The sequence below is a fragment of the Bubalus bubalis genome, chromosome 4 (genome assembly GCF_019923935.1).
Source record: "Bubalus bubalis isolate 160015118507 breed Murrah chromosome 4, NDDB_SH_1, whole genome shotgun sequence".
In the NCBI taxonomy this organism is placed as follows: domain Eukaryota; kingdom Metazoa; phylum Chordata; class Mammalia; order Artiodactyla; family Bovidae; genus Bubalus; species Bubalus bubalis.
This window is the reverse complement of record NC_059160.1, coordinates 169,452-191,486: the sequence shown is the minus strand read 5'-3', so window position 1 is coordinate 191,486 and position 22,035 is coordinate 169,452. Positions and strand designations below refer to the sequence as shown.

At 56.8% G+C, this 22,035-nt stretch overlaps 3 protein-coding genes across 7 annotated transcripts in view; all 3 read right to left on the bottom strand.

Annotated features, from left to right (window-relative positions):
- The window catches only part of SYCE3 (synaptonemal complex central element protein 3), a 30,048-nt gene extending 26,105 nt beyond the window's left edge, over positions 1-3,943 (bottom strand). The window contains exon 1 of the mRNA XM_006066355.4: positions 3,657-3,943. The gene's annotated coding sequence lies outside the window, so the exon portion shown is untranslated. The remainder of the gene's footprint in view (positions 1-3,656) is intronic.
- Positions 3,944-8,508: 4,565 nt separating this feature from the next.
- Positions 8,509-16,948, bottom strand: CPT1B (carnitine palmitoyltransferase 1B). Of its 4 annotated transcripts, none has more exons than XM_025282574.3 (19): positions 16,457-16,948; positions 15,837-15,996; positions 15,366-15,505; positions 14,885-15,059; positions 14,572-14,673; positions 14,246-14,383; positions 14,071-14,148; positions 13,088-13,195; positions 12,930-13,014; positions 12,128-12,323; positions 11,658-11,843; positions 11,474-11,579; positions 11,268-11,384; positions 10,691-10,855; positions 10,480-10,614; positions 10,237-10,389; positions 9,634-9,747; positions 9,025-9,117; positions 8,509-8,840 (listed from the first exon to the last, which is right to left on the bottom strand). In XM_025282574.3, exons 2-19 carry the CDS (start codon positions 15,975-15,977, stop codon positions 8,757-8,759), a joined length of 2,316 nt encoding a protein of 771 aa, XP_025138359.1. In that variant the 5' UTR covers positions 15,978-15,996; positions 16,457-16,948; the 3' UTR covers positions 8,509-8,756. The 4 variants fall into 4 exon arrangements, with proteins under 4 accessions (XP_025138359.1, XP_044796619.1, XP_044796620.1 ...); XM_044940684.2 differs by having other exon boundaries at positions 16,622-16,948; XM_044940685.2 differs by lacking the exon at positions 9,634-9,747.
- A 139-nt stretch (positions 16,949-17,087) lies between these two features.
- On the bottom strand, positions 17,088-20,658 carry CHKB (choline kinase beta). Of its 2 annotated transcripts, XM_025282578.3 has the most exons (11): positions 20,186-20,658; positions 19,906-20,014; positions 19,500-19,613; positions 19,176-19,309; positions 18,812-18,907; positions 18,556-18,614; positions 18,384-18,465; positions 18,147-18,255; positions 17,899-18,002; positions 17,544-17,625; positions 17,088-17,384 (listed from the first exon to the last, which is right to left on the bottom strand). In XM_025282578.3, the coding sequence occupies exons 1-11, from the start codon at positions 20,407-20,409 to the stop codon at positions 17,310-17,312; spliced, it is 1,188 nt and encodes a 395-aa protein (XP_025138363.1). In that variant the 5' UTR covers positions 20,410-20,658; the 3' UTR covers positions 17,088-17,309. The 2 variants fall into 2 exon arrangements, with proteins under 2 accessions (XP_025138363.1, XP_044796622.1); XM_044940687.1 differs by lacking the exons at positions 17,899-18,002; positions 18,147-18,255 and having other exon boundaries at positions 20,186-20,618.
- Positions 20,659-22,035: the final 1,377 nt, after the last annotated feature.

Below are 22,035 nucleotides of genomic sequence, written 5' to 3'. Positions count from 1 at the left end.
ATAACTTTAAAAAATAAATATTAGTTTAAAAAATCAAAGTAAACATTCACTTTACTGACAAAAGTCCATGTAGTCAAAAGTATGGTTTTTCCAGTAGTCATGTACAGATGCGAGAGTTGGATCATAGAGAAGGCTGAGCGCTGAAAAATGGATGCTTTTGAACTGTGGTGCTGGAGAAGACTCTTGAGAGTCCTTTGGACTGTATGGAGATCAAACTAGTCAATTCTAAAGGAAATCAACCCGACTATTCATTGGAAGGACTGTTGAAGGTGAAGCTCCAATACTTTGGCCACCTGATACAAAGAGCCGACTCATTAGAAAGACCCTGGTGATGGGAAAGATTGAAGCCAGAAGAGAAGGGAGCGACAGACGATGAGATGGTTAGCATCACTGACTCGATGGACATGAATTTGAGCAAATTCCAGGAGACAGTGGAGGACAGAAGAACGTGGCGCACTACAGTCCATGAGGGTGCAGAGAGTCAGACATGACTTAGCAACTGAATGCCAACAACAAGCGTTCAGACATTTCAAATATTGAAACAACATTCAAATTTTCTGTTTAAATAATGCCTTTGAAATCACAAAAGCTCACACTTATCAGTATTGAGCCACATCCTCATATATATCCTAGGCTTCAGTCATATTAAATACATAATTTTGCAAATGTGGGTACCTACCATATGTCAAGCTGGTGGCTCAGAGGTTAAAGCGTCTGCCTGGAATGCGGGAGACCCGAGTTCGATCCCTGGGTTGGGAAGATCCCCTGGAGAAGGAAAATGGCAACCCACTCCAGTACTCTTGCCTGGAGAATCCCATGGAGGGAGGAGCCTGGTAGGCTACAGTCCATGGGGTCGCAAAGAGTCGGGACACAACTGAGCAACTTCACTTTCACTTTTACCATATGTCAAGCAGTACCACAAAAAGTAAGGATTAAAAAAATAAGTACACCATCTTGTCATCAAGGAAGTCAGTTTGGTAAAAAGAAACTTGTAAAGCAAGATTCTACGAATTGCAATAGTCACTCAGCCAAATGTCCTTGCTCAGTTTCTCACCAAAGCCTTCTCCTATAAAAAGGCCATCATAGCCACACCATTGAGAAAGCTGAACTCATCATGCTCTCTCTTGCCTTCATGCTTTTATCATTCTACTGTTTGAAATGTTAGATGGAAACTTAGTCTTGTCTGGGAGATAGAGCTCCATAGCACTACATTTTCTCCCAGTTGCTTCAGACAATGCAGTGGGTAGTTTGGAGAATGACTATCAGGATGACTGGTGCAATGGAGGCGAAGGGATGGGATGGAGAAGCTATTGAGTTCAATTTGGGGCAGCTTGAGTGTGTGGTGCTTATCAGGGATCCAAGCAGAGCTATTCAACAAACACCTGAAAAGTAGGATTAGAATCCTAGGAAGAGGTTAAGCTGAAAATAAAAGAATTGATAGTGGTTAAATCATGGGAAGAGATGAAATCATTCACAGTGAATATATAAAGGGAAAAGAGAAAATGGACTAGGAAGAAGCCCTTAAAAACATCAGCACTGGGACTTTCCTGGTGGTCCAGTGGCTAAGATGCCACACTCCCAACACAGAGGGCCCGGATTCAATCCCTGGTCAGGAAACTAGATCCCACATGCTGCAACTATGACCCAGTGCAGCCAAATAACACAAACAAAAAATCAGCACTTAAGAAGGAAAGAAGGCCATAAAAGGCTCTGATAAGCAGTCAGAAGTGTAGGGAACTGGGGAGTGTGTACTTGAAGCCAACAGAAGAGAGGAGGAAAGGAGGAAAATTAATTCATGTAGTCAAAAAAATCCATATTTATTGAATATCAGACATTGTTTTAGGAGTTTAGGGATATTTCACCAAACAAAACAGATAATAACTTGCCCTTGTGGAGTTTTCACTCTAGTCAAGAGAGACAGACAACTGGACTTCCCTAGTGGTCCAGTGGTTAAGAGCTTGCCTGCCAATGTAGGGGACACGGGTTCGATTCATGGTCATGGAAGATTCCACGTGCCAAGGGGCAAGTAAGCCTATGTGCCATAGCTACTGAGCCTGCACTCTATAGAGTCTGAGAGCCTGAACTACTGAGCCCTCACACTAACTGCTGAAGCCCACATGCTCTAGATCCCAAGTGCTACAACTACTGAAGCCTGAGAGCCCTAAACCTATGCTCTACAACAAGAGAAGCCAGTGCAATGAGAAGCCCACACACCAAAACTAGAGAGTAGCCTCCACTAGGCTGAAGACTAAGGAGAAAGGGTCACTGATGGTGCAGGGACTGGTCTCGGACAGGAAAAGTGTCACCTTGACCTATGAAGGTAAGGGAAGGTAAAGAGATAAGGGTGCAGTATAGTAGGTAAGTGTCCAGGTAGTCCATGTTCAAAGTTGAAGTCTCTAGCTTGCCTATGGATGGCAATAAAAAAGTCCCCCCACTCCAAGAATAGACTATCTTGGTTTGAGGAGAAAGATAAAGGTTTGGCAGAACTCTGTGCCTCACTAGAGACACACAGACATGCAGCAGAGAAGCAGTGGTAGTATGACTGAGGTCACATGGCTGTATAGTATCCTCAGGATGAAGTGTAACTGGCCTGGGAGTTGAAACGTGTGGGTGGTGGAGGCACAAGTAAGCAGTGTGTAAGATGGAGGTGGATACAAAGCAGAGGCTTCAGGGGACATGGAGTTGAGGGGCAGGCAGACTGGGGGCTAGAGCATGAGGCAGCTAGAAGGATGGAGCCTGTGGGAAGAGTAACCTTGGATCTCAGAGGAGGGAAAGGTCTGGAAAGTAGATCCAGGAAAAGAGCTGAAGTGGAAGAAGACGACCATGGGATTAAGGTCCATGCATTCCTTTCTGGGAAATTGTCTAGGATGAGAGCAGGTTGAGGATGGAGAGGAGACCTGGGCCAGTGCCAAAGCCCAGGGGAATGAGGGTAATGGCCAACCGTGGGGGTTAGGTGGGCAGAGGGAAAGTGGGGCTGGGAAGGAACTGAGGGATCACCTTAGGGTGTGAAGGCATAGGGAATGTAGGTCCTGGGGACTGAGGAATTCAGAGGCACAAGAATTGCAAGGGCCTGGGACCTTGTTTGTGGTCTGAGGGTCTTGCCCAGTAAGAAGAGCTTTAATGGAGTCTGGGAGCCTTGCTGGACTGAGAAATGTGAGAGGATGAGAGGGGTACTTGGATCAGAGATTCTCTGTGGAGTGTGTGTGCGCGCGTGTGTGTGTGTGGTGGTGTGAACAGCATGGGAATAGAATGTGTGAATGCTGCTCCGGTCGGTGGTCCTCGGGAGTCTGGGACCACGCCTGGTGTGCAGATGTGAGGAACTGGAACTGTGTGCTGTGAGTCCAGGTGTGGGGTAATGGGCGAGCGGCTCACGCGTATGGAGTTCAGGGTGTGCAGGGTGAGGGTCTGCGGGAGGTGCGGGCGAGGGCCGGGCCAGGTGAGGAGACCCTGCGAGGGGCGGGCTGCGAGGGCCGGGGAGACCGGGTGAGGACACTCAGGATGAGGTGGCCCAGGGCGAGAAGGCCGGGGTGAGGAATCGGTAGTTGCCACACCTTCGGTCTGGCGTCCGACGGTGAGCACCGCGTGGGGTGCCGTGGCTTGGGGGTTGGGGCACCAAGGGAGAGTACGGGATCCCCAGGCGGGCCGGCCCTTCTCACCTCCCACTTGCCTGCGCTCGGGTCCTGTTCAGCCACCTGCCACTGACGCCTGAGGCCTGAGGCCTCTCCTCAGAGTGACGCCCCTCCCCTTTCCGTTACCAGACCTGCCCCTGGAGCTGATCTCTGGCTTTCATTGGCTGTCTCCTGGAGCGGAAGGGGCGGGGCTAGGAGCACATGCCTACGCACGCCTGAGGCTGGGCCCAAGTCCTGGCCTTGAGGTCTCATTGGCTGGTCTCCTGGAGCGGAAGGGGCGGGGCTAGGAGCACATGCCTACGCACGCCTGAGGCTGGGCCCAAGTCCTGGCCTTGAGGTCTCATTGGCTGGTCTCCTGGAGCGGAAGGGGCGGGGCTAGGAGCACATGCCTACGCACGCCTGAGGCTGGGCCCAAGTCCTGGCCTTGAGGTCTCATTGGCTGGTCTCCTGGAGCAGAAGGGGCGGGGCTAGGAGCACATGCCTACGCACGCCTGAGGCTGGGCCCAAGTCCTGGCCTTGAGGTCTCATTGGCTGGTCTCCTGGAGCGGAAGGGGTGGGGCTACAAGCTCACGCCTACGCGTGTCTGAGGCCTGTCCTAAGTCCTGGCCTTGAGGTCTCATTGGCCGGTCGCTGAGGGCGGAAGGAGCGGGGCTGCCCTGGCTGGTTGCACAAGTGGGTACCTCTCAATGAGCGCGTGCATGGATTGAGGGGTGGCTGAGGTTGAGGCACGGCAAACCTCAGATGAGAGGGGGACACCCCGTTCTGATGGGAGTGTTTCCCCCTTGCTCCTGATCGTAAATCTGAGCACGCTGGGCAGTCTGCTTGACCACTGGTCCCCAGTATACAGGAGGGCACTTGCTAGTAACCACTGTTGAGTGAGTGGTGAGTGCTCAAATATTTTTTCTCACAGCTACCATGCGCTGCCAACATTGTTACAACTGCCTCACAGAAGAGAGTGCTGAGGCTCAAGGAGATGAGGCAGGGGCCCAGCTCAGGCCCCATCTGGGAGGTGTGGGCACCGGTTCCAGCCACGGTCTGACAGGTACCCTGGCCTCCAGGCAGTAAACCACAGATCACCAAGCAAGGCCAAGTGAGAGTGCCACTCAACTCCAGAGGGGCTGTACATAAAGCTCTGGTCAAGAGGAGGCTAAAGAGATCACTGTGGCCCCTATAAGTCAGTCCAAGGAGATAGAGTTTGATGGGCACCTTAGGAGAGTGGTAAGCCTAAGATGACAAGGTGAAGGGGTCTCTCAGGCTGCTGGAGGGAGAGTAGAAATGGAGCAGCTGTTGCTGTTCGGGTGCATGATGATGGAGGTAGGCACAGGGGTGGGGGTGGTCATGGTGGAGGGAAATACAGAGTCAGAGCCATTTAGAAGATTGACTTGACAAGGCTTGGTAATGTGGGAAATGAGGGAGAAAGAAGGGATGGATGAGGAGCTGCAGAGTGATACCACTGGGTCAGATGGGGAAGAGTGGCAGAGAAGGCAGTTTAGGAGGTTGTTAACTTCAGTTTTGAATACCTTGAACTCTGAGATCCCTGGCAAACCTGTGACCCACTCTCAGGGATTCTGATCCTTAGCAGAGTAGGAAACACATCTAGAGTTGAGCCAGACGGTTCTGGGCACAGAGTAAGGACACGTCTCTTTCTTGAGTCCTCTGTCTGGGCCACATCCCCTTTCCAGGCTGCCAGGTTCCTGCCCCTTCTTAACTGGGTTCTCTGGCTGTTCCTTCCTACCTGTGTGAGCCACTTGCACACTTCCAATCACTCCACCATTTCCTCAGACTTTCTAGACTGATTTCTGTTATAGCATCCCAGAAAAACATGAATCAGGAATAACTCTGAGGGGTAATGAAGACAGCTTCAGGGAAGGAGTTTACCAGGCTGAGAAAGGGGACAGGATTCCAGACAGGAGGTTCAGTAAGGGCAAAGGTGTGGATGTGCCTGCCTCCTTTAGAAATGAAGAGTGAAGTTGGGGTCCAGGTTTCTTGTAGGGGAGCATAAGAGACTAGAAATCAGTTGATCTGAAATGTGAGGGCCTGGAAGGTGGAGGTGGGTGTCTGAAACACCCTGTAAAGACCATGCCAAGATGGATGGACTGCCAGGGAGTCCAGAGACATCTATCTGCCCATACACTTGTGCATCTGAAACTGGCTAACTGTTCACCAAATGTTTCCTTTATAGCCTGGGCACACAGCTAGACTACATTTCCCAGCCTCCCTTGCAGTATGAGTCCCGGCCAATGGGATGTGGGTAGAAATGCTCTGTATTACTACCAGGCCAAGTCCATAAAAGCCTCCTATGAGTAAGCCCTCTTTCTCTGTCCTCCATGGACCTGAGGGATGTTGATTTCCAAGGCAACTAAGGAGCTATCTGAGGAAAGCAGGACCTCTAACAGCCCATTTTTGAATCATGGTATGGAGTAGAGTCTTATCAGCCAACTGAATAAAAATTAAACTTCTATTGGGCTAAGCCATTGAGACTTCAGGCTTTGTCTCTTATGACTGCTAGCCTTAACTAGTAATGCATATCTGCACATCTATGGGTTACTAATACAGATTTGCATTTGGTGGGTAATCATCGGAAGTTTATACCCTGGTTTAGCACTGTGGTTTCATCTCTTATTTCAACCAAGGACAGATAAGATAAAAGAACTTTGACTGAATTTAACCTTAATTAAAAGCCAGCTTGTCGGCTCATTGTCCTCCCAGGGCTGGGTAAGCTGATGTCTCCCAGAGGCCAACCAAATCCAGACAGTTTCCCAGGGCAAATCACACAGGCACCTGAGAGGCAAAGGTCTGTGAAGGTACTTTTGGAAGCCCAAGAAAGCTCAGATACGGAGTGTACCATTTTGTGAGCATAGCTGTATTTTATGAGCTTCTCACAAGACTCAAAAGAGGTTATGTGTATATGCATGGCTGAGTCCCTTTGCCGTTCACCTGAAACTGTCACGGCATTGTCGGTTAATTGGTTATACCCCAGTACAAAATAAAAAGGGGAAAAAAAAAAGAGCTTAGGACCCTCAGTCCTGGGAATCATCTCATGCTCTCAGGGTTCTAGCAAGCTTCAAAGCTATTATCAGGAGCCTAAATCTCCTTTCTTTCAATTTATATTTTCAAGATTTTGAGGCATTTTCACAAACGTTTCTTACAGTCATGTCAGATTCAAACACTTAAAAATTTTAATCACCCAGACACCCAAATAAAATGTGAACTACCCTTGCCAGCTCCCTAGTTTCTTGATTCTCCATCCCTTAGTTTAAGTCCCCTAGTTTCTCCCAACTCCACCATCACCTGGAGCAGTGCTCACTGCTACATCTTGCTTCTATCCTCATCGTGCCCTCAGCTCAGTTCAGTCGCTCAGTCGTGTCCGCCTCTCTGCGACCCCATGGACTGCAGCACGCCAGGCCTCCCTGTCCATCACCAGGAGCTTGCTCAAACTCACGTCCATTGAGTTGGTGATGCCATCCAACCATCTCATCCTCTGTCGTCCCCTTCTCCTCCTGCCCCCAATCTTTCCCAGTATCAGGGTCTTTTCCCATGAGTCAGTTCTTCTCATTAGGTGGCCAGAGTATTGTGCCCTACTTTGTTCTAATATTATTCTGGTTAGCCAGAATGATCCCATTAAAATTTACAACCGATTATATCATCCTCTGCTCAAACCCCAGTGGCTTCCCACATCATGACGAGAAGCTAGAGCCTGGCCTACGAGGCCCCCGTTGCCCCTCCCCTGACCTAACGCCAGCCACAGGCCTCGGGGACAGTTCCTCTACCCCAGCAGGCTCCTCCCACCATGAAGCATTGACTCTTGCCGCCCTCTTGGCCTGAAATACTCTGCCCTCAGGTATATACATGGATTGCACCCTCCTCTCCTGCTGGTTTGAGTCAAATGGCCCCACTCAGGAAGGCCTGGCTCTGCCACACTGTCTGAAATTGCCACCCATCCCTTCCTTGTTCCTCCCCTCACTTATTTTTCTCCTTAGCACTGATTACCATCCGCCTTACTATGTAATTTGCTCATTCTTCTTGGTTATTGCCTTTCTCCCTCACTAGACTCTGAAGCCCCACAGGGAGGGATTGTTTTTGCCGGTTCTGCTCACTGCTGTGTCCCAGTGCTTAGCACATCGAGTGCTCAGTAAGCACCTGCTAAATGGATTACTCAAAAGCCTCCTGGTGTCCCTGCCAGCCGCTCTGTCCCTGGACCCATGCCTGCCTCACCGAGTGGAGCATGCTCGTGGGCACGCGGTGCCTTGCTCACCACAGAGTCTCCCGCATGCAGCCAAGGAGACGGTGGCTGCTCAGCAGACACTGGCTAATAAGAGAAGGCCGAGGACTGTCTCTAATGCACATCTGGTTCTCAGCACCTAGCGGAGCAATGAGATCTAGATTTGTTCAGGCTTGTGGCAATGGTAACTGAGTACCTGCTTATACTTTCATATTAATTTTTTTGTTTACTCATAATATTATTTTAATAAAAAGCTGGCCTGAAGGAAGGAATGCCTGTTGCTCCAGATTATCCTATGCGCCCTCACAGACATGACCACCTGGCACCCAGACTCAGGCCTGGGACTGCAGCTCCTCCCTATGCCGAGGCCTCCACAGAGCTGTGCTCCCGCCCAGGGAGGTGCAGAGGAGGCAGGTGGGCCCTAAGTCCAGCACACAAACAGTGGCAGCAGGGAATGGGTGGAGGTTCTAAAGCAAGAATTTATTCCAAGTGCATATGTGGGTGTGGACAGCAGAGACCCATATTTAAAGCAGGTCAGAAGCCTCTCACAGTCTCCAGCCCTAGCCCTTCCCTGGCCACCTCACTGGCCTGAGCTAGAGCAAGGGAAGGGCCTCCTAGTACCCCACCCCCCCAAAAAACCTACAGGTACTTAAGGGCTAAAACAGAACCATACAGCCTTATTTTTATTAGCATCTAGCAAGAAAAAAAAAAATCAAGATTCCCTCCAGCCCTACTTCCGCCACCTGAGCCCTCAGGGAGCAGTGTCAGCTGGGGGAGCACTTGTTTCCGGAGATGTTCTTGGAGCCTGGGCACCTATGCGCTGCCACCCCTGTGCCTGCAGGCCGACCACAGGCCCTCTCCTCCACTCTGTGGGGACAGAAGGGCAGCTGGCATCTCTCCAGCCCTTAGCCATCAGCCTTGGGAACTTGGAAAAGATTGGCGATGTCTAGCAGAGCTTGGCGGATCTGGTTCCCAAAGCGCTGGGCATTCTGTGGAAGTCAAGAGTTCAGACCAACCTCCAGGCGAGCCCCTGCCCCCTGGCCCCACGAGCAAGGACCCTTCCAGACATGCCCTGGGGGCGAGCCCCCGCCCCCTGGCCCCAGGAGCAAGGGTCCTTCCCGACGCGCCCTGGGCCGACCCTCCTCAGGCGGAGTAGCAGCAGGGCAGACTCACCGTCTCCGAGCTGGAGAACTTGCTGGAGACGTGGAAGAAGATGGTGTTCTCACCCGCAATCATGTAGGAAACGCCGTAGCCGTCATCTGCCACCTGAGGCAGCGTGGAGGGTAAAGAAGGAGAGGTGAGCTGACCTTGAAGATCTGAAAGCCAAGCTGATGTTATCCTTGTTCTGCCGACAAGATTCACAGGAAGGGGCCCACCCCCAGGAAACCGTGGGAAAACAGAGGAGCTCTGCGCCCCAGGGTTGCAGACCCCACCAGGGGACCCACGACCTTGCGTCCCCTCAGGAGGCTCAAGAGCACCGCCTCTCTCCACGGCGTCTCCAGCTCCCTGACCAACTAGCCTGTGTGAATCTCAGTGGGAGAGCTGGACTCTCTGTAAGCCCCCTTCAGAGGGCGCATCAGCTCCAGGCAGGGTCACTCCAGCAGGGGTGAGGTCCCATGCACTTTCCTCCCCACAGGTCGACAGGTACCCATTCTGTTCCCATGCCAGGCAGGTCCAGGCCTGTGCTCTTGCCTCTGGTCTGACCCCTTTGAGTCCCTGCACTCCCCAATGATACGCCCGTCCCCTAGTCCTGCCCACCTGCCCACCTTCAAGGGCACTTACAGGGCCAAAGCCACCGCCAGCACCCAGGTGTTTGGGGTACTTGTTTGGGTCGAACATACGGATCTGGAATTGAGCGATCTGGCTAGTGGAGAGGCGCCAGGGTTCTGAGAGCACCTGTGACAGGGAGGCCCTGCAGTCAGACGCTCTGCACACCGGCCGACAGTGGTGCCTGAGCGCCTGTCCCGGCTGAGGACGCAGAAGGGACGGACGCGGGGCTTCCTGACTGCGGCCTGGTCCCCGGTCTGTTCCCACTGTCACAGCATCTGCACAGAACCCTCCATCATGGGACCTGCCTGTCCCGCCCCTGCCTCCACCCGCACCCCGAGCTGTTCCTCCTTATCCCACGCCACGGCCTCGGTGGCTGTCTGGGCAGTGAAGGCTCCCTCCGCCCGGACACCCCAGTCCCCCTGAGCCTCTGCATTTCCCTCATGGGTGCTGCCACCCCGACATGTCACGTTTGTCGGTCCATCCCCACTCATGCCAACACCCACTCGCCAAGGGGAAGGCTGCTGCTTGGGGCCAGTCCACAGGCCTGGGCGGGGTGTGGAGCAGGCAGAGCCCCCGAGAGCGGGCCTGCGGACAGACATGCCCGTCCACACTGACCTCAGCCAGGAAAGGGGATTCAACTCCCAGGTACTTGGAGACCACATAAAGGCAGAAGAGGTGCCTGTCAATCCCCGCCCCTGTCATGGCCAGGCGGTACATATTCTGGTGCTTCTCAGCAGCCTTCCGGAACAGACGTTGGAGGTCTTCGTTCTGGGGGCAGAAACAGGGCCGTGAAGAGTAGGTCTGACCCTGAACCTGCAGAGGCCGAGCGGTCGCCAGCACGAGGCCACGGGGGCTTACCAGGTGGCGCCCCTGCACCATGGCCTGGACAAAGGCTGTGGACTCGCGGGTGCAGGAGCGCACTGTCTCTGTCCGGCCCTCTCGGAACATTCTAGTCATTGAGGCTTCATAGGTCAGGCAGAACTTGCCCCTGTCCTGGGGAACACAGAAGGGTGAACCTTGGGGTGCACCCGGGTGCCACCCCGCCTGCTCGGCGGCCCGGGGCTCCTACCCGGAAGTGCGCCAGCTGCAGGGCGATCTGCACGAAGGCGTCAGGGCTGGTCCGGCACTTCTTGATGAGGCCTTTGCCAAAGGGCAGGAACTGGAAGCAGTACAGTTCCACATCGTCCGCCAGCGCCTTGGCCACCTGGTAGGAACTCTCGATGACCGCCTGGCACTGCCAAGACACGGAGGGGTCAGCTGGGGGCAGAGCTCTCCAGCAGGACTCCGGGGTCATGTCCAGAAGGCCTGAGGGCTGGTAATGGAGGAAGGCAAGGCTGGGCAGGCCTCGATGTCCTCAGGAGGAGACACCACAGACAGGCTGGGGGCGTCAGCGCGGAGGCCCCGCTGGGCTCTGGGGGGGAGGGGGCACTGACAGGTGCTTTCCAGACATGAGCTCACACCTAACGTATTTCTCCAACCCCCAGATGGTCCTGGGATCTTTGTTCTCCCTGAAGTTGGTCTGGACCATGAGAGACACTTGGACCTTTCCCCTGAGAGTGGGGCTGGGACAAAGGGGAGGCCTGCAGGGCATCTCAGGCCCTTGTCACTCTCACACAGCCACCCCTGCCCCTTCTTGGCCCGCACACCTGCTCAGGAATGTCCCACTGGAGTCGCTGAGGCGGGGGCAGCACAGGGTTGGGTTTGCCCAGACAGTGCCCCGTCTCTGTGTAGCCCAGATGGAAGGAGTCGGTGCCCAGGACAAACTGCAGGGGAAGGTCAGGCTGAGAGGCCGTCCTTGCCCTGCCACCCCACCCCGAGCCCGCCCTGCAGGGCCCCTCCTGGGGCCTGTTACCTCCCAGAGGTGCCCTATGATAGGGGCGTCTGCCCACGCGTGCTCTGTGTTGAGTCCCAGCTGGCCATTCTTGAAAGAGATGAGTGTGAAGGACTTGTCGAACCACCTGTGGCGGGAGGAGAAGGGCAGTGGGGGGAGGCGGGGGGAGCGCGGGGCCCGCGTTCGGGGGAGCGGGGCGTGGTACCTGTTGTAGCAGTTGCCGTGCAACAGGGCCTTGCCGTAGAGGCTGAGGCTGGCCTCGTCCTCCGGGTCATAGTGGTGAGACTCCTCGTCCAGAGCCACGAAGAACGCAGCGCGCTCGATGGCATCCAGGGCAGCCTTGTTCTTGCCAGAGCTGAAGAAGGCCTGGCGTGCCTGCGCCCACTCCACTCTGAGGGCACAAGGGCAGAGTGAGGGGGGGCCCCCTGCAGGATGAGAGCCCTGCCCAGGACCTGTGTCTGCAGCCTCTGCACACCCCCATCCAGCCAGCAGCAGCTAGAGGTCACAGCAGCGACTCCCTGTTGCTGCCACCGGCGTTCCTGACGACGGCAGGTCCTGGTCAACACCGGGCATGCCGGGCCTACGTCCCTCCCTCTGTCAGGCCTCCTGCCTGAGTTCCAGGGTGGCACGTGGGACCGAACTCCTCTCCTCCTGGCGCCCCAACAGGCCCAATACCTTCCCCCTGCAGTGAGGGCTGCCAGTCTCTCCTCCCCGGGCTGGGGTGGGGAGGGGTCGTCCAGGATCCTCTGGAACTGCATCTCCAGGTCCCGAGGCTTGAGCAGGCGGGAGCCCTCGTAGAGCCACACCTTGAAAAATCGGCCCTTGTGGTAGACGGCCACGTGCCTGCTGTCCGGGAGGTGCTGGAGCACGTCTGTGGCAGAGGCCAGGGTGGACTCAGGCAGAAGCGGGGGTCCCCCGCCCCACATGCTTCCCCGAAGGCCCCAGCCCCACACCAGGTGGCCATGAGGACCTCCGCCTGGCCTGCCTTCCCCCAACCTTTGGGCATCGAGCCAGAGCTTCCATGTCTCTCACTTAATGCCAACCACAATCCCATGAGGCATTTCACAGAAGACGAATCTGAAGCTCTAGGAAATCACAGACTGCCCTGGAGCCAGAAATGCAGGTGCTGCTCCAGTGGCCCTGGGCAAGCCCGCCCCTCCTCCTCTACAGGCTCCTCAAGGGAGGAGCTCCATTAGGCTTCCTGTCGCTCTTGTGCAGGAGACTCTTCCCTTGCACCGGGAGCCCCTGCAGGGAGGGGCTCTGTCCTGGCCTCTCAGGGTCCCAGTAGTAGCATCGTGCCTGTAAACAGTAGGTGTCTACTATCGGCCACAAACTATCTTTCGCAGTTTCACAACCCTAAGACGCTGAGGATGCTCAGGGAGCAGCAGGCAGCAGGGCACTGGCATGGTGGGCCCACGGCTGGCAGGGAGGGGCTCCACCCACGCCCCGGCACGGGCGCCCGGCTGCGACCCCGTACCTGTGTCCTTCCCTGGGATGCGAGTGGTGTTGAACATCCTCTCCATCTGGTAGGAGCACATGGGCACGAGGCCCAGCGCCATCACCTGGGAGGAAGGGCCGGCAGAACTCAGATGCGGCCCCTCTTCCGGTCATGCCCTCACCCCCAATGCAACTCACAGGCTTGATCTCTTCACGGTCCAGTTTACGGCGATACGTGATCATGGCGTGGACAGCATTTCCCAGGCGGGCAGCCTGCACGTCCGTGTTCTTGACGAGCACCAGGTCCTACAGGGAGATAGCAGAGCCTGCAGGGAGGCCGCGACACGTGTGCGCAGTGGCCCCTCTGTCTGGGCGTCTCGTCTCCTTTCCCCAGTCCATCCTGCGTACTCTCCGAGGTGAAACGCGTGACCGGTCGTATCACCCCCTGCCCTGGCTTCGACCTGAGCTGCTTTTCCAAACCCCTTGTAGCTGTTGACGTTTTGTTTATTTTTCTTGGAGGAAGAGGTTCCGCCACCACAGAACAGCTTAAAACCTCTGGCCTAGACAAGCTGCACATAGGTTTCTAGGAAGATAACTTTGTGGAGGAGGGGGATGGCAGCACCCTACTTGAAATGTGCTTTGGAAGAAGGAAAGGAGAAGGCGAGCAGGCCTGTGGCTGGGCGGCAACCCTGGCGGGTTGTGCAGCCGTGGCCTGGGAGCAGGAGGAGGGCCGCTCTCACGGGGTAGGGACCGACAGGTTAGGGACCTGAGCCCTAAGAGAAGCAACTCTGGATCTACTTAAGACGCACTTAAGGAAGTTCCCTGCCGTCAGGACAGCTGGGAAGTCAAGGCTGGAAAGCCAGTGGGAGAACAAGGAAGGATGGGACAGAGCCTGAGCCGGGCAGGGCAGTGAGCCTGAGGAGCCCTGGGGGCACAGCATCAGGCTGCGGGGTCGACTCGGTTCTCCGGATCCCTAGTATTTCCATCACCTGTAAGCAGCCTCCTGGCGACTGTTGTAGGTCGTACACCCCCATCTTCCCTCTGCTTCAGGCCTCACTCCAGAACCCCCACTTGCTCGTGGAAACTACCGCCGTGGCTCTGAGCTGTCCTCCAGGTTCTGCCCCGAGACCAGAGTGGGACAGAGCTGAACACAGAGCAGCCTGTGTGGCTCCAGCTCTCACCATGACGTAGTAGTTGCTGTTGACCACGATGGGGTTCCTGCCCCGGAGGTAGACGTACTCCTCCCACCAGTCGCTCACCTGGGGGTGGATGGGAGGTTAGAGTCAGGGCAGCGGGTGGGGTGTGAGCAGCCAGGACACAGGGAGGGTGAGGGTAAGCCCAGGAGGTAGAACTCACATAGTTGGTTGCCCACCAGGACTTGAGTACCAGGTACTTCTGCAGCCTGGGGGCAGTCTTCTCCTCGAACTCCTTGGCCAGCGTCTCCATTCGATAATATTGCTCATCATCCAACAAGTGTTCCACGGATTCTAGATACTGTCCAGGCAAGTCATCATCAGTGTGAGGGCCAGGCAGCAGGAGCCGCTCGTGTCCTGACCTTCCTCCAAGCCCAGCCTCATGGCTCCCTCTCAGGCTGACTCTTTGTAGGCGGCAGTCTCACGTTTGAGTGAGTTCTTTGAGTGCAGCCTGCCCTGCACACTGGGATGCCTGACCCAGGCCCTCACCCGATGAACTGTGGCTGGCACGCTGGGCACCGGCAGCTTGGGCAGAGACGTCTGGAAGCTGTAGAGCATGGGCTGTCGGCCAGACAGAAGGCGGACACAGACCTGAGGATGCAGAGTGGAGAATGTTGAGGGGGAGGCTGGAGGAAAGAGCGGAAAGTAGCAAACACTGGAGGAGCTGCCCCAGACCCTCGGAACCAGGACACCCCACCAGTCACCAGTGCCCTGCCTGGCTTTCACCTCCAGCTCAGAACCCAAAGTGAGGCCCTGTGGTCTCAAACCAGATGCCTGGATCCCTCCACCGGCCCCCACTCACAGCCCAGACTCTGGTCAAGTGGCTGGTCTGGCCGTGCATCTCAAACATCCAACCGTGGTAGGAAAGAAGCAGTTTCAGGGTTTGGCGAAAGAAGAAGATGCCCATCATCCAGACCCCCGTGGAGAAGATGGCCATGCTGAAAAGCGTCCGGGTGTATGGGGTCCGGTAGGGACGCCTGTCAGAGAAGAGGAGAGGCCTGCAGGGGGTCCACTTGAGGCCAGCCTCAGGGTAATTCTGATTCTGCAGACCTGATGTATATAAAGCCATCTGGGGTAGGCACCAGAGGAGGAAAAACTCCCTGGATACACTCACATCTGAGCGCCTGAGAGCATCACACACGAACTCACAGAAGCAGGGACTGAGCTGGCGGCCATCTCCAGGGAGGGCTGCCCTGTGACCTCCAGTGGCTAGTGTCCTGCACCTGCCCAGGAGTCTTGGCCTCAGAGCCCGCCCGGCCCTCTCTCATGGCCTTACTTCTTACCCCTCAGGAAGCCATCTCTGGATATAATAGACCAGTCCCATGGAAATGTCCACGTTGTAGTAGGAGGAACCCGCTGTTGCCATAACCACGACCAGCCAGCTGGTGGGGCTGCCAGGGTACACGCCCCTGAGGATGCCATTCTGTGGGCAGAAACGGGCCGTGCTCACAGAGCAGGAAGGACTGGGGTGAGCGGAGACCTATGAGGTCTTTGCCCGCTTTTACTCCTCCAAATTCCCACACCTGCACTGATTACTGTAGCCTAAGACCACCTTCTGCTCCTGTCTCCCCTCCCCACTTTGAGCACCCCTCTGGGTTCTGCAGGGCTGGAGCCTGTCACTCAGCAGAGCTGCCAGCCCAGGTAGGGGAGGAGGACCTTGACAATAGGCAGCAGCTGACACCTGGCCTCTGCTTCCCTGGAAGGCTGGATTCTGCACCTGCTGGGAGATAGAGACCAGGACCACCTGCGCCCACCTTGATGCGAATCAGGCGTTTCTTCCAGGACCTGATCCCGGACAGGTAGATGTGTTTCAGCACCTCCCGACTGAGCTGGAAGTCGACCCCCTCTGGGGTCACAGTGAACTGGAAGGCCACAGCCTGGTGCGCTTCCGCCATCCTGGGGGTTGCTTGGCACCTGGGAGGCGGCAGGAGGGGGCGTGGGCAGGCTCAGCCGCCGAGCCGAGGCTCCGCCCCCGCCATTGTCCGCGCTCCTGGCCCGCCCCCACCACCCTCCCTGGGCCAGCCCCCGTAGTGTCATGGTTTCCCCCAACCCCTGGCCGCAGGTCGGGTCCTTCAGCCTCGCCAACCGCTTCAGAACTTTCGCACAATGGTGCGGTGGTCGGCAAGGGGGTCAAGGCCTTGAAAAGTTCAGAAACCCCGAGGACAGCAAAGGGCGGCCTCGGGGGTGGGCGTGAGTGGCCTCGGAAGCGGAGTAGGTCTGGTTTGGAGTGAGGCGGGGTGTGCGTACCCCTAGCCGTGTCACGTGGGACCTTGGCACCAGCCTCCACCCACCCCTTCCCCCCCCCCCCACCCCTATGCGAGCTCAGAGCCCTGGGCCCGGTCGGCGGACCGAGCTAGCCCGCAACTCCACTCACAGCTAGGGTTTGCTCCTGTTCGATTGTGGGGCCAGTCGCTCTGGCCCGTGTCCGCACGTCCTTCAGGGCAGGCCACCTAAGTCCCGCCCTCGCCGGGAACCTGACACCCACTCCCAAATTTGGGTTGAGAACAGATGCGGGGCGGCAACCAGAATCTACCCCCACCTCACGACGAGAATCAGGAGTGGGGATGGGGAGCGGGTTTCTGCAAGCTGAAGATCGCTCAAAGTTCTGGGACCAACGGGGCTCACGTGAGGAGGGCGGCATTTGAACTAAAAATAGCTGAATGTAGGGAAAAGGTCACCCGGGTGTCAGCTGTGCCTCCTGTCCCCTGATGGCCAGTGCTGAGGGTGGGGCAGCCCCACCCCAGGGCCCTCTTTGCACCCATTACTCCCCAGTACCCGACCCAAGTCCCCCAGGTATTTATCACTTCTAAGCTGCAGTCAGGGCTGGGGGATGCAGAGGGCTCCCACTGGCAGAACAGCCCCTGACCAGCGTCAAGCCAAGATCACCCAACAGCTGTACTGCTCAGGAGGGGAAAGCGAGGCTCCTTGCAGTGGTCCTTGGTCAATCTGTGTGCAATTCTTGGTGGGTACTTTCCGCAACACCCCAGGAGGACGAGGACAGGGCGTGAGGGATGCAGCGAGTTTATTGTCTTATGGTACATACGCCAGGGCTTCTGCCCACTTGCCTGCGGCGGGAACCTGCTTGAACCTGGGGTCCGGGCGAGGTTAGCCTCCTTAACCCCAGTCTCAGTGGGGCTCAGCCCAATCCCCAGGGCCTCCCCTGTGCCCCTCCCGCCAAGGTCCTGCCCTGGAGGCTCCAGGAGAAATGCAAGGAGTCGGAGGTGGAGTCAGGACGAGGGGTGGAAGCTGGTCATCTGGCCCTTCTGCTGGAAGTAGAACTGGAACCGAGACTGCGCATACTCCTAGGGAAAAAGTCCCCAGACGGTGAGAACGCTTGGGCCCAGCACCCCCAGCCCCTCAGTCTGCCCATGGCCACCTGACTACGCACAGATGTCCGAGAGGGCCCGAGGTGCCCGATGTGCTCCCTCCCCACATCTATCGCACGTACCTGGGTTACTTACCAAGTAACCAAATTCTATAGTGGACATGGATGCCTGAAGGATGGACCAGAGACCCCAAAAGAAATGAGATGCCAAGGCATACCTAAGGGCAGGAGAAGTGTTCAGAGGACACCCGGTGCCGCCTGAACCCCGCCACCAGGACGGCCGAGCCCCAAGGCTCTGACTGCTCCCCGTCACTCTAAGCCACCCTGTCCTGACTCTTCCCCGTCTCAAACTGTTCTCCGCCAGCTTCAGACCTCACCGTCGCCTCCTGCCCGCACTCTACACTGACACCTCACCTGCAACCCGGTGACTACCCGCCGCTGCCTCCCTTTCCTTTGCATCCCGCTCTACCCTGCCACCTGTCTCCCCTCACCAATTAGCTTCCACCAGCAAGTCTGCTTCCAGTTCCCTCTGCTCCTCCTGGGAGACGGCCTCACCTTTCTTTACCTCCGCCAGGTAGTGGCGAATAAAATGGAGCTGAGATCAAAAGACAGGAGTCAGGAAACGGGGAGCCTGGCGAGAATTTCCCAGTTAACACCCTTCCTCACCATTCCTTCCAGGCTTTGCCCTCCTTTTCCTGTACAGGCCAGGTCCTGTTCCCCCAGCTTCTGGCCCACATACCTGCTGTCCCTCAGTGGGGTAGTTTGCAGGCTGCGCTTTGTAGAAAGGCCACTCCTCGTGAGTATAATCGTAAACCCACTCACAAAAATGGTTCCCAATGTCAAAGCCCCTGAGGGAATAAGGTGGACACTAAGCCCCAAATACCCTAGGCAGCTAGGATGCAGAGATGAAGGCCTGGTCAGCCTTTCTAGGGCACTGTGGGAACAGGCCCACGGGAGGCCATCTGCTCACCCTCACCTGTAGTTGTAACTGCTGTACTCGAAGTCCACCAGCATGAGGCTGTCGGTGTTTTTAGGCTCTGAGAGCAGTAAGATGTTCCCTGGAGGAAAAAAGTGGTGAGATTCTGGTCACTCCAGGGCCCTCTGGCCCCCCTCACCTGAGGCTGGGAGACTCAGATGCCTTCTCTTACCTTCTTGGATATCATTGTGGCAAAACACCACTGGTGACGGGGTAGTGTCTAGCAGCTTCCTGTAGGGGAACAGGGGCATGGGTCCTGAGCCAGAGTGACAAAGGAGGGTCAGAAGGATCCTCGTGGGCTAGACCTTGATTCCAGCCCTCAGCAAATCCTGGGGAGGACCCCACTAGGTGCCCACACCTCACACTTCCTGTGCTCTGTCCGGCCCCCTCCCGGCCCCCTGCCCCTACCTTGTCCTGTCTGCCCCCACCTGAGGTTGTCCATCTCATCCTTCAAGCTGTATATCTCCAGCAGGTTCATCTGGGGAAAGCCGGTAGGGGGCAGGTCCTGGATCTGCTTTAAGTACCTGAAGCCCAAATAACAGGATACACTCAATGTACTACCCCTCCCCTCTCCCCTCGGCCAGGCTGTCCTGCCCGTTTTGTCACTGAATGGCTTGTCTGGCAATCTTTGGAAGCCTGTTCTGTAAGAGGTCATGTTAGACAGTGGGACACTGGCTTCACTACTGGAGGGGAGGACAGAGCATCAGATACATTCAGTCGCAGCACAGAGGAGTGACTGGCAGCTTGGGGGTTCAGTCACGTGCAGGAGCCCTGAGGAGGCTCCTGACTCACCGCTCCATGGTCCCGAATAGCCAGTGGGGCTCCTTAGTGAAAGGCATCTCCATGCCGTGGAACTTGGCCATCTTCGTGGCAATGGCTGCAGACAACACTGGATCTCGAAGCTCATGTGTCTTCAGTGGCCGGCTCTGCACCCAGGAACCTATCAGGGTGGTGAAGGGGCTGGGGCAGGTGGGGGAAGGGTGGGGGAAGGGAGGTGGGGTGGAGTCAGGGCTTGGGGAAAATTCCCTACCTGGGGTGAGGGATGTGAAGGCAGACACTGGGAAGGGGTTGGGGGGGAAAGGAAGTGCTTCGGGTAGGTCAGGGCCGGGCTCGTACTGGGATGTACTGTTCCAGCCGGCCCTCTGGAAAGACTCCGTAGAGCTGGGGCCCCAGCGACCGCTCTGCAAGTATGGCGAACATCACACTTTCAAGGACCAAGGAGTCCACTCCCTGAAGGAAGATGGACAGTGAAGGGACCACACAGTCACAAGGGGCCAAAGGCAAAGGGGCGCTAACACACACAAGGGTCGCCTTTTTCCTCCCACCACAGCTGGGACTCACCGCCAGGGGCGGGGCGGGGGGGGGGTGGGCGTGGGCTCCAGAGCGCAGGCATTGGTATCATAATGGATAAAATACTCAACCCCTGAACTTTAGTGTCCTCCACTGCGCAGTGGGGACCACACCACCTGCCAGACTTGGGCGAGGGGTCCCAAGGCCACGGCGGCCCTCACTCGCCCCTCACCTGCAGGATGGCCCCGTACAGCCGCAGCAGCACCTCCCGGGGCTCCTCGCCAACGCTGGGCAGGTGGTCGGGCAGCGAGCAGCGGAAGAGCAGGTTGCTGAGGCCTCCGCTGCAGACCCACAGCAGGGCGCGCTCAGCCCGCCGTCCGCTTCACCGGCCCGGCGTCCAGACCCCGCACCCCGCGCCCCCGGCCCGCCCCCGGCCCAGGAACGCCGAGGGTCCCCAGGGCCCGAGCCCGACCCGGCGCGCGCACAGGAGGGGCTGACCCCTGACCTCCCACCTTACTGGGTCAACCCTCAGCTCCTCCGGCCGCGCCTGGCGCCAGGCCCCGCCCAAGTACTCTCGGCACCACTGGTAGGCGCGGCGCTCGGCGTCTCGTGAGCGCGCCGAGCCACGCCGCCGGCTCGGGGCCGCGTCGGGGCACTTAGCCTGCAGCAAGCTGTCCTTGGTCAGGCAGCCTCCGAGAGGCCCGCCTCCGACCACATCGGTCCCCTCGGCCGCCATGGCTCCTGCGCGGCCGGGCCAACGCCCCGTCGCCGCTCAGGCCCTTTGGGCGCGCTCGGCTCCTTCCGGCCGCGCTCGGCTCCGCTTCCGGCCAGCCTGCACGGCTCGGGTCGCACTCGGGTTGCCTGGTTCCAGTCGGCTCTCGGCGGGGCCGCTCGGCTCTCCAGGAGACCTTGGTCCTGGCGCGCGTTCCGACGGCTATGTCCCGCCCCTGCTCAGGGGACGACCAATGGCCTCTCTCTCCTGGCCAGGCTGCCGAGAGATAGGACGTTGTTTGGACCGCAACCCGGAAGCAGGAAATGGCGCGGGCCAATCAGAAGCGCTATGAGCGGTCAGGCCCTCGGCGCCCGGCCTGTCACGTGGGCGAATCACGTGGGCCAGTGGCGCGTCCTAGGAGCCGGTCGGCCTCTTCAGAGCGGCTACCCGGGAACGCTCCCGTGAGGCAAGGTGGGCCTTCGCCAGGGTCTGGGAGCGCACAGGGCAGCGTGGGCGGCGGCCGCCCCTCGGTGGACACATTTGGCCCCCGGGGCAGTCGGGCAAGGAAGTTCAGTTCAGTCGCTCTGTAGTGTCCGACTCTGCGACCCCATGAACTGTAGCAATCTGTATGATTGCTGATATATATATATATATATTTGATATGTATATATGATTGATATATATATGTATATCATATATATGATTGAATCTATATGATACAGCAGTCTATAAGGATGGATATATCCCTGCTCCCTGGAGCATCTAGTTGCAGTGGGAGGAGACAGATAATAAACATACAAGACAGCTACACATTGTGAAAGGAACTACGAAGAAAACAAACAGCATGTATTGTGACAGAGAAATGAGGTAGGAAAGCCTTATGTTAGACCAGGTAACGGAGAAGGCAATGGCAACCCACTCCAATGTTCTTGCTTGGAGAATCCCAGGGATAGCGGAGCCTGGTGGGCTGCCGTCAATGGGGTCGCAGAGAGTCGGACACGACTGAAGCGACTTAGCAGCAGCAGCGGAGAAGGCGATGGCACCCCACTCCAGTACTCTTGCCTGGAAAATCCCATGGACAGGGGAGCCTGGTAGGCTGCAGTCCATGGGGTTTCGAAGAGTCGACACGACTGAGCGACTTCACTTTCACTTTTCACATTCATGCATTGGAGAAGGAAATGGCAACCCATTCCAGTGCTCTTGGCCTGGAGAATCCCAAGGACTGGGGACCCTGGTGGGCTTCCATCTATGGGGTCGCACAGAGTCGGACACGACCGAAGCGACTTAGCAGCAGCAGCAGACCAGGTAGTGAGGGCTTTTGGTAAGGCCAGTGCATAGCAAAGCCAAGGTCCTATCTCTGGTTCAGTGCGGTCGCTCAGTTGTGTCTGGTTCTTTGCAGCCCCATGGACTGCAGCACGCCAGGCTTCCCTGCCCACCACCAACCCCCGGAGCTTGCTCAAACTCATGTCTATCCAGTCAGTGATGCCATCCAACCATCGCATCCTCTGTCCTCCCCTTCTTGAGTCTAAGCAAGCTCCAGGAGATGGTGAAGGACAGAGAAGCCTGGCGTGCAGCAGTCCATGGGATCACAAACAGTTGAACAGGGTTAAGTAACTGAACAACAAGAACAACATGTATGGATGTGAGAGT

Bases quoted from the DNA above. Each gene is read 5' to 3' on its own strand.
- CPT1B (XM_025282574.3), bottom strand. From the start codon at position 15,977: ATGGCGGAAGCGCACCAGGCTGTGGCCTTCCAGTTCACTGTGACCCCA. The intron at 14,384-14,571 runs GTGAGGGCCTGG...TTGCCTGGACAG, and splicing joins TGCCAGCCACAGTTCATCGG to TATCTAGAATCCGTGGAACA. The intron at 9,748-10,236 runs GTCAGTGTGGAC...TCCCTGTCACAG, and splicing joins AATCCCCTTTCCTGGCTGAG to GTGCTCTCAGAACCCTGGCG.
- CHKB (XM_025282578.3), bottom strand. From the start codon at position 20,409: ATGGCGGCCGAGGGGACCGATGTGGTCGGAGGCGGGCCTCTCGGAGGC. The intron at 18,615-18,811 runs GTGGGGGCAGAC...GTTCCCCTACAG, and splicing joins GATGAGATGGACAACCTCAG to GAAGCTGCTAGACACTACCC. The intron at 17,385-17,543 runs GTAAGTAACCCA...CTTTTTCCCTAG, and splicing joins CTATAGAATTTGGTTACTTG to GAGTATGCGCAGTCTCGGTT.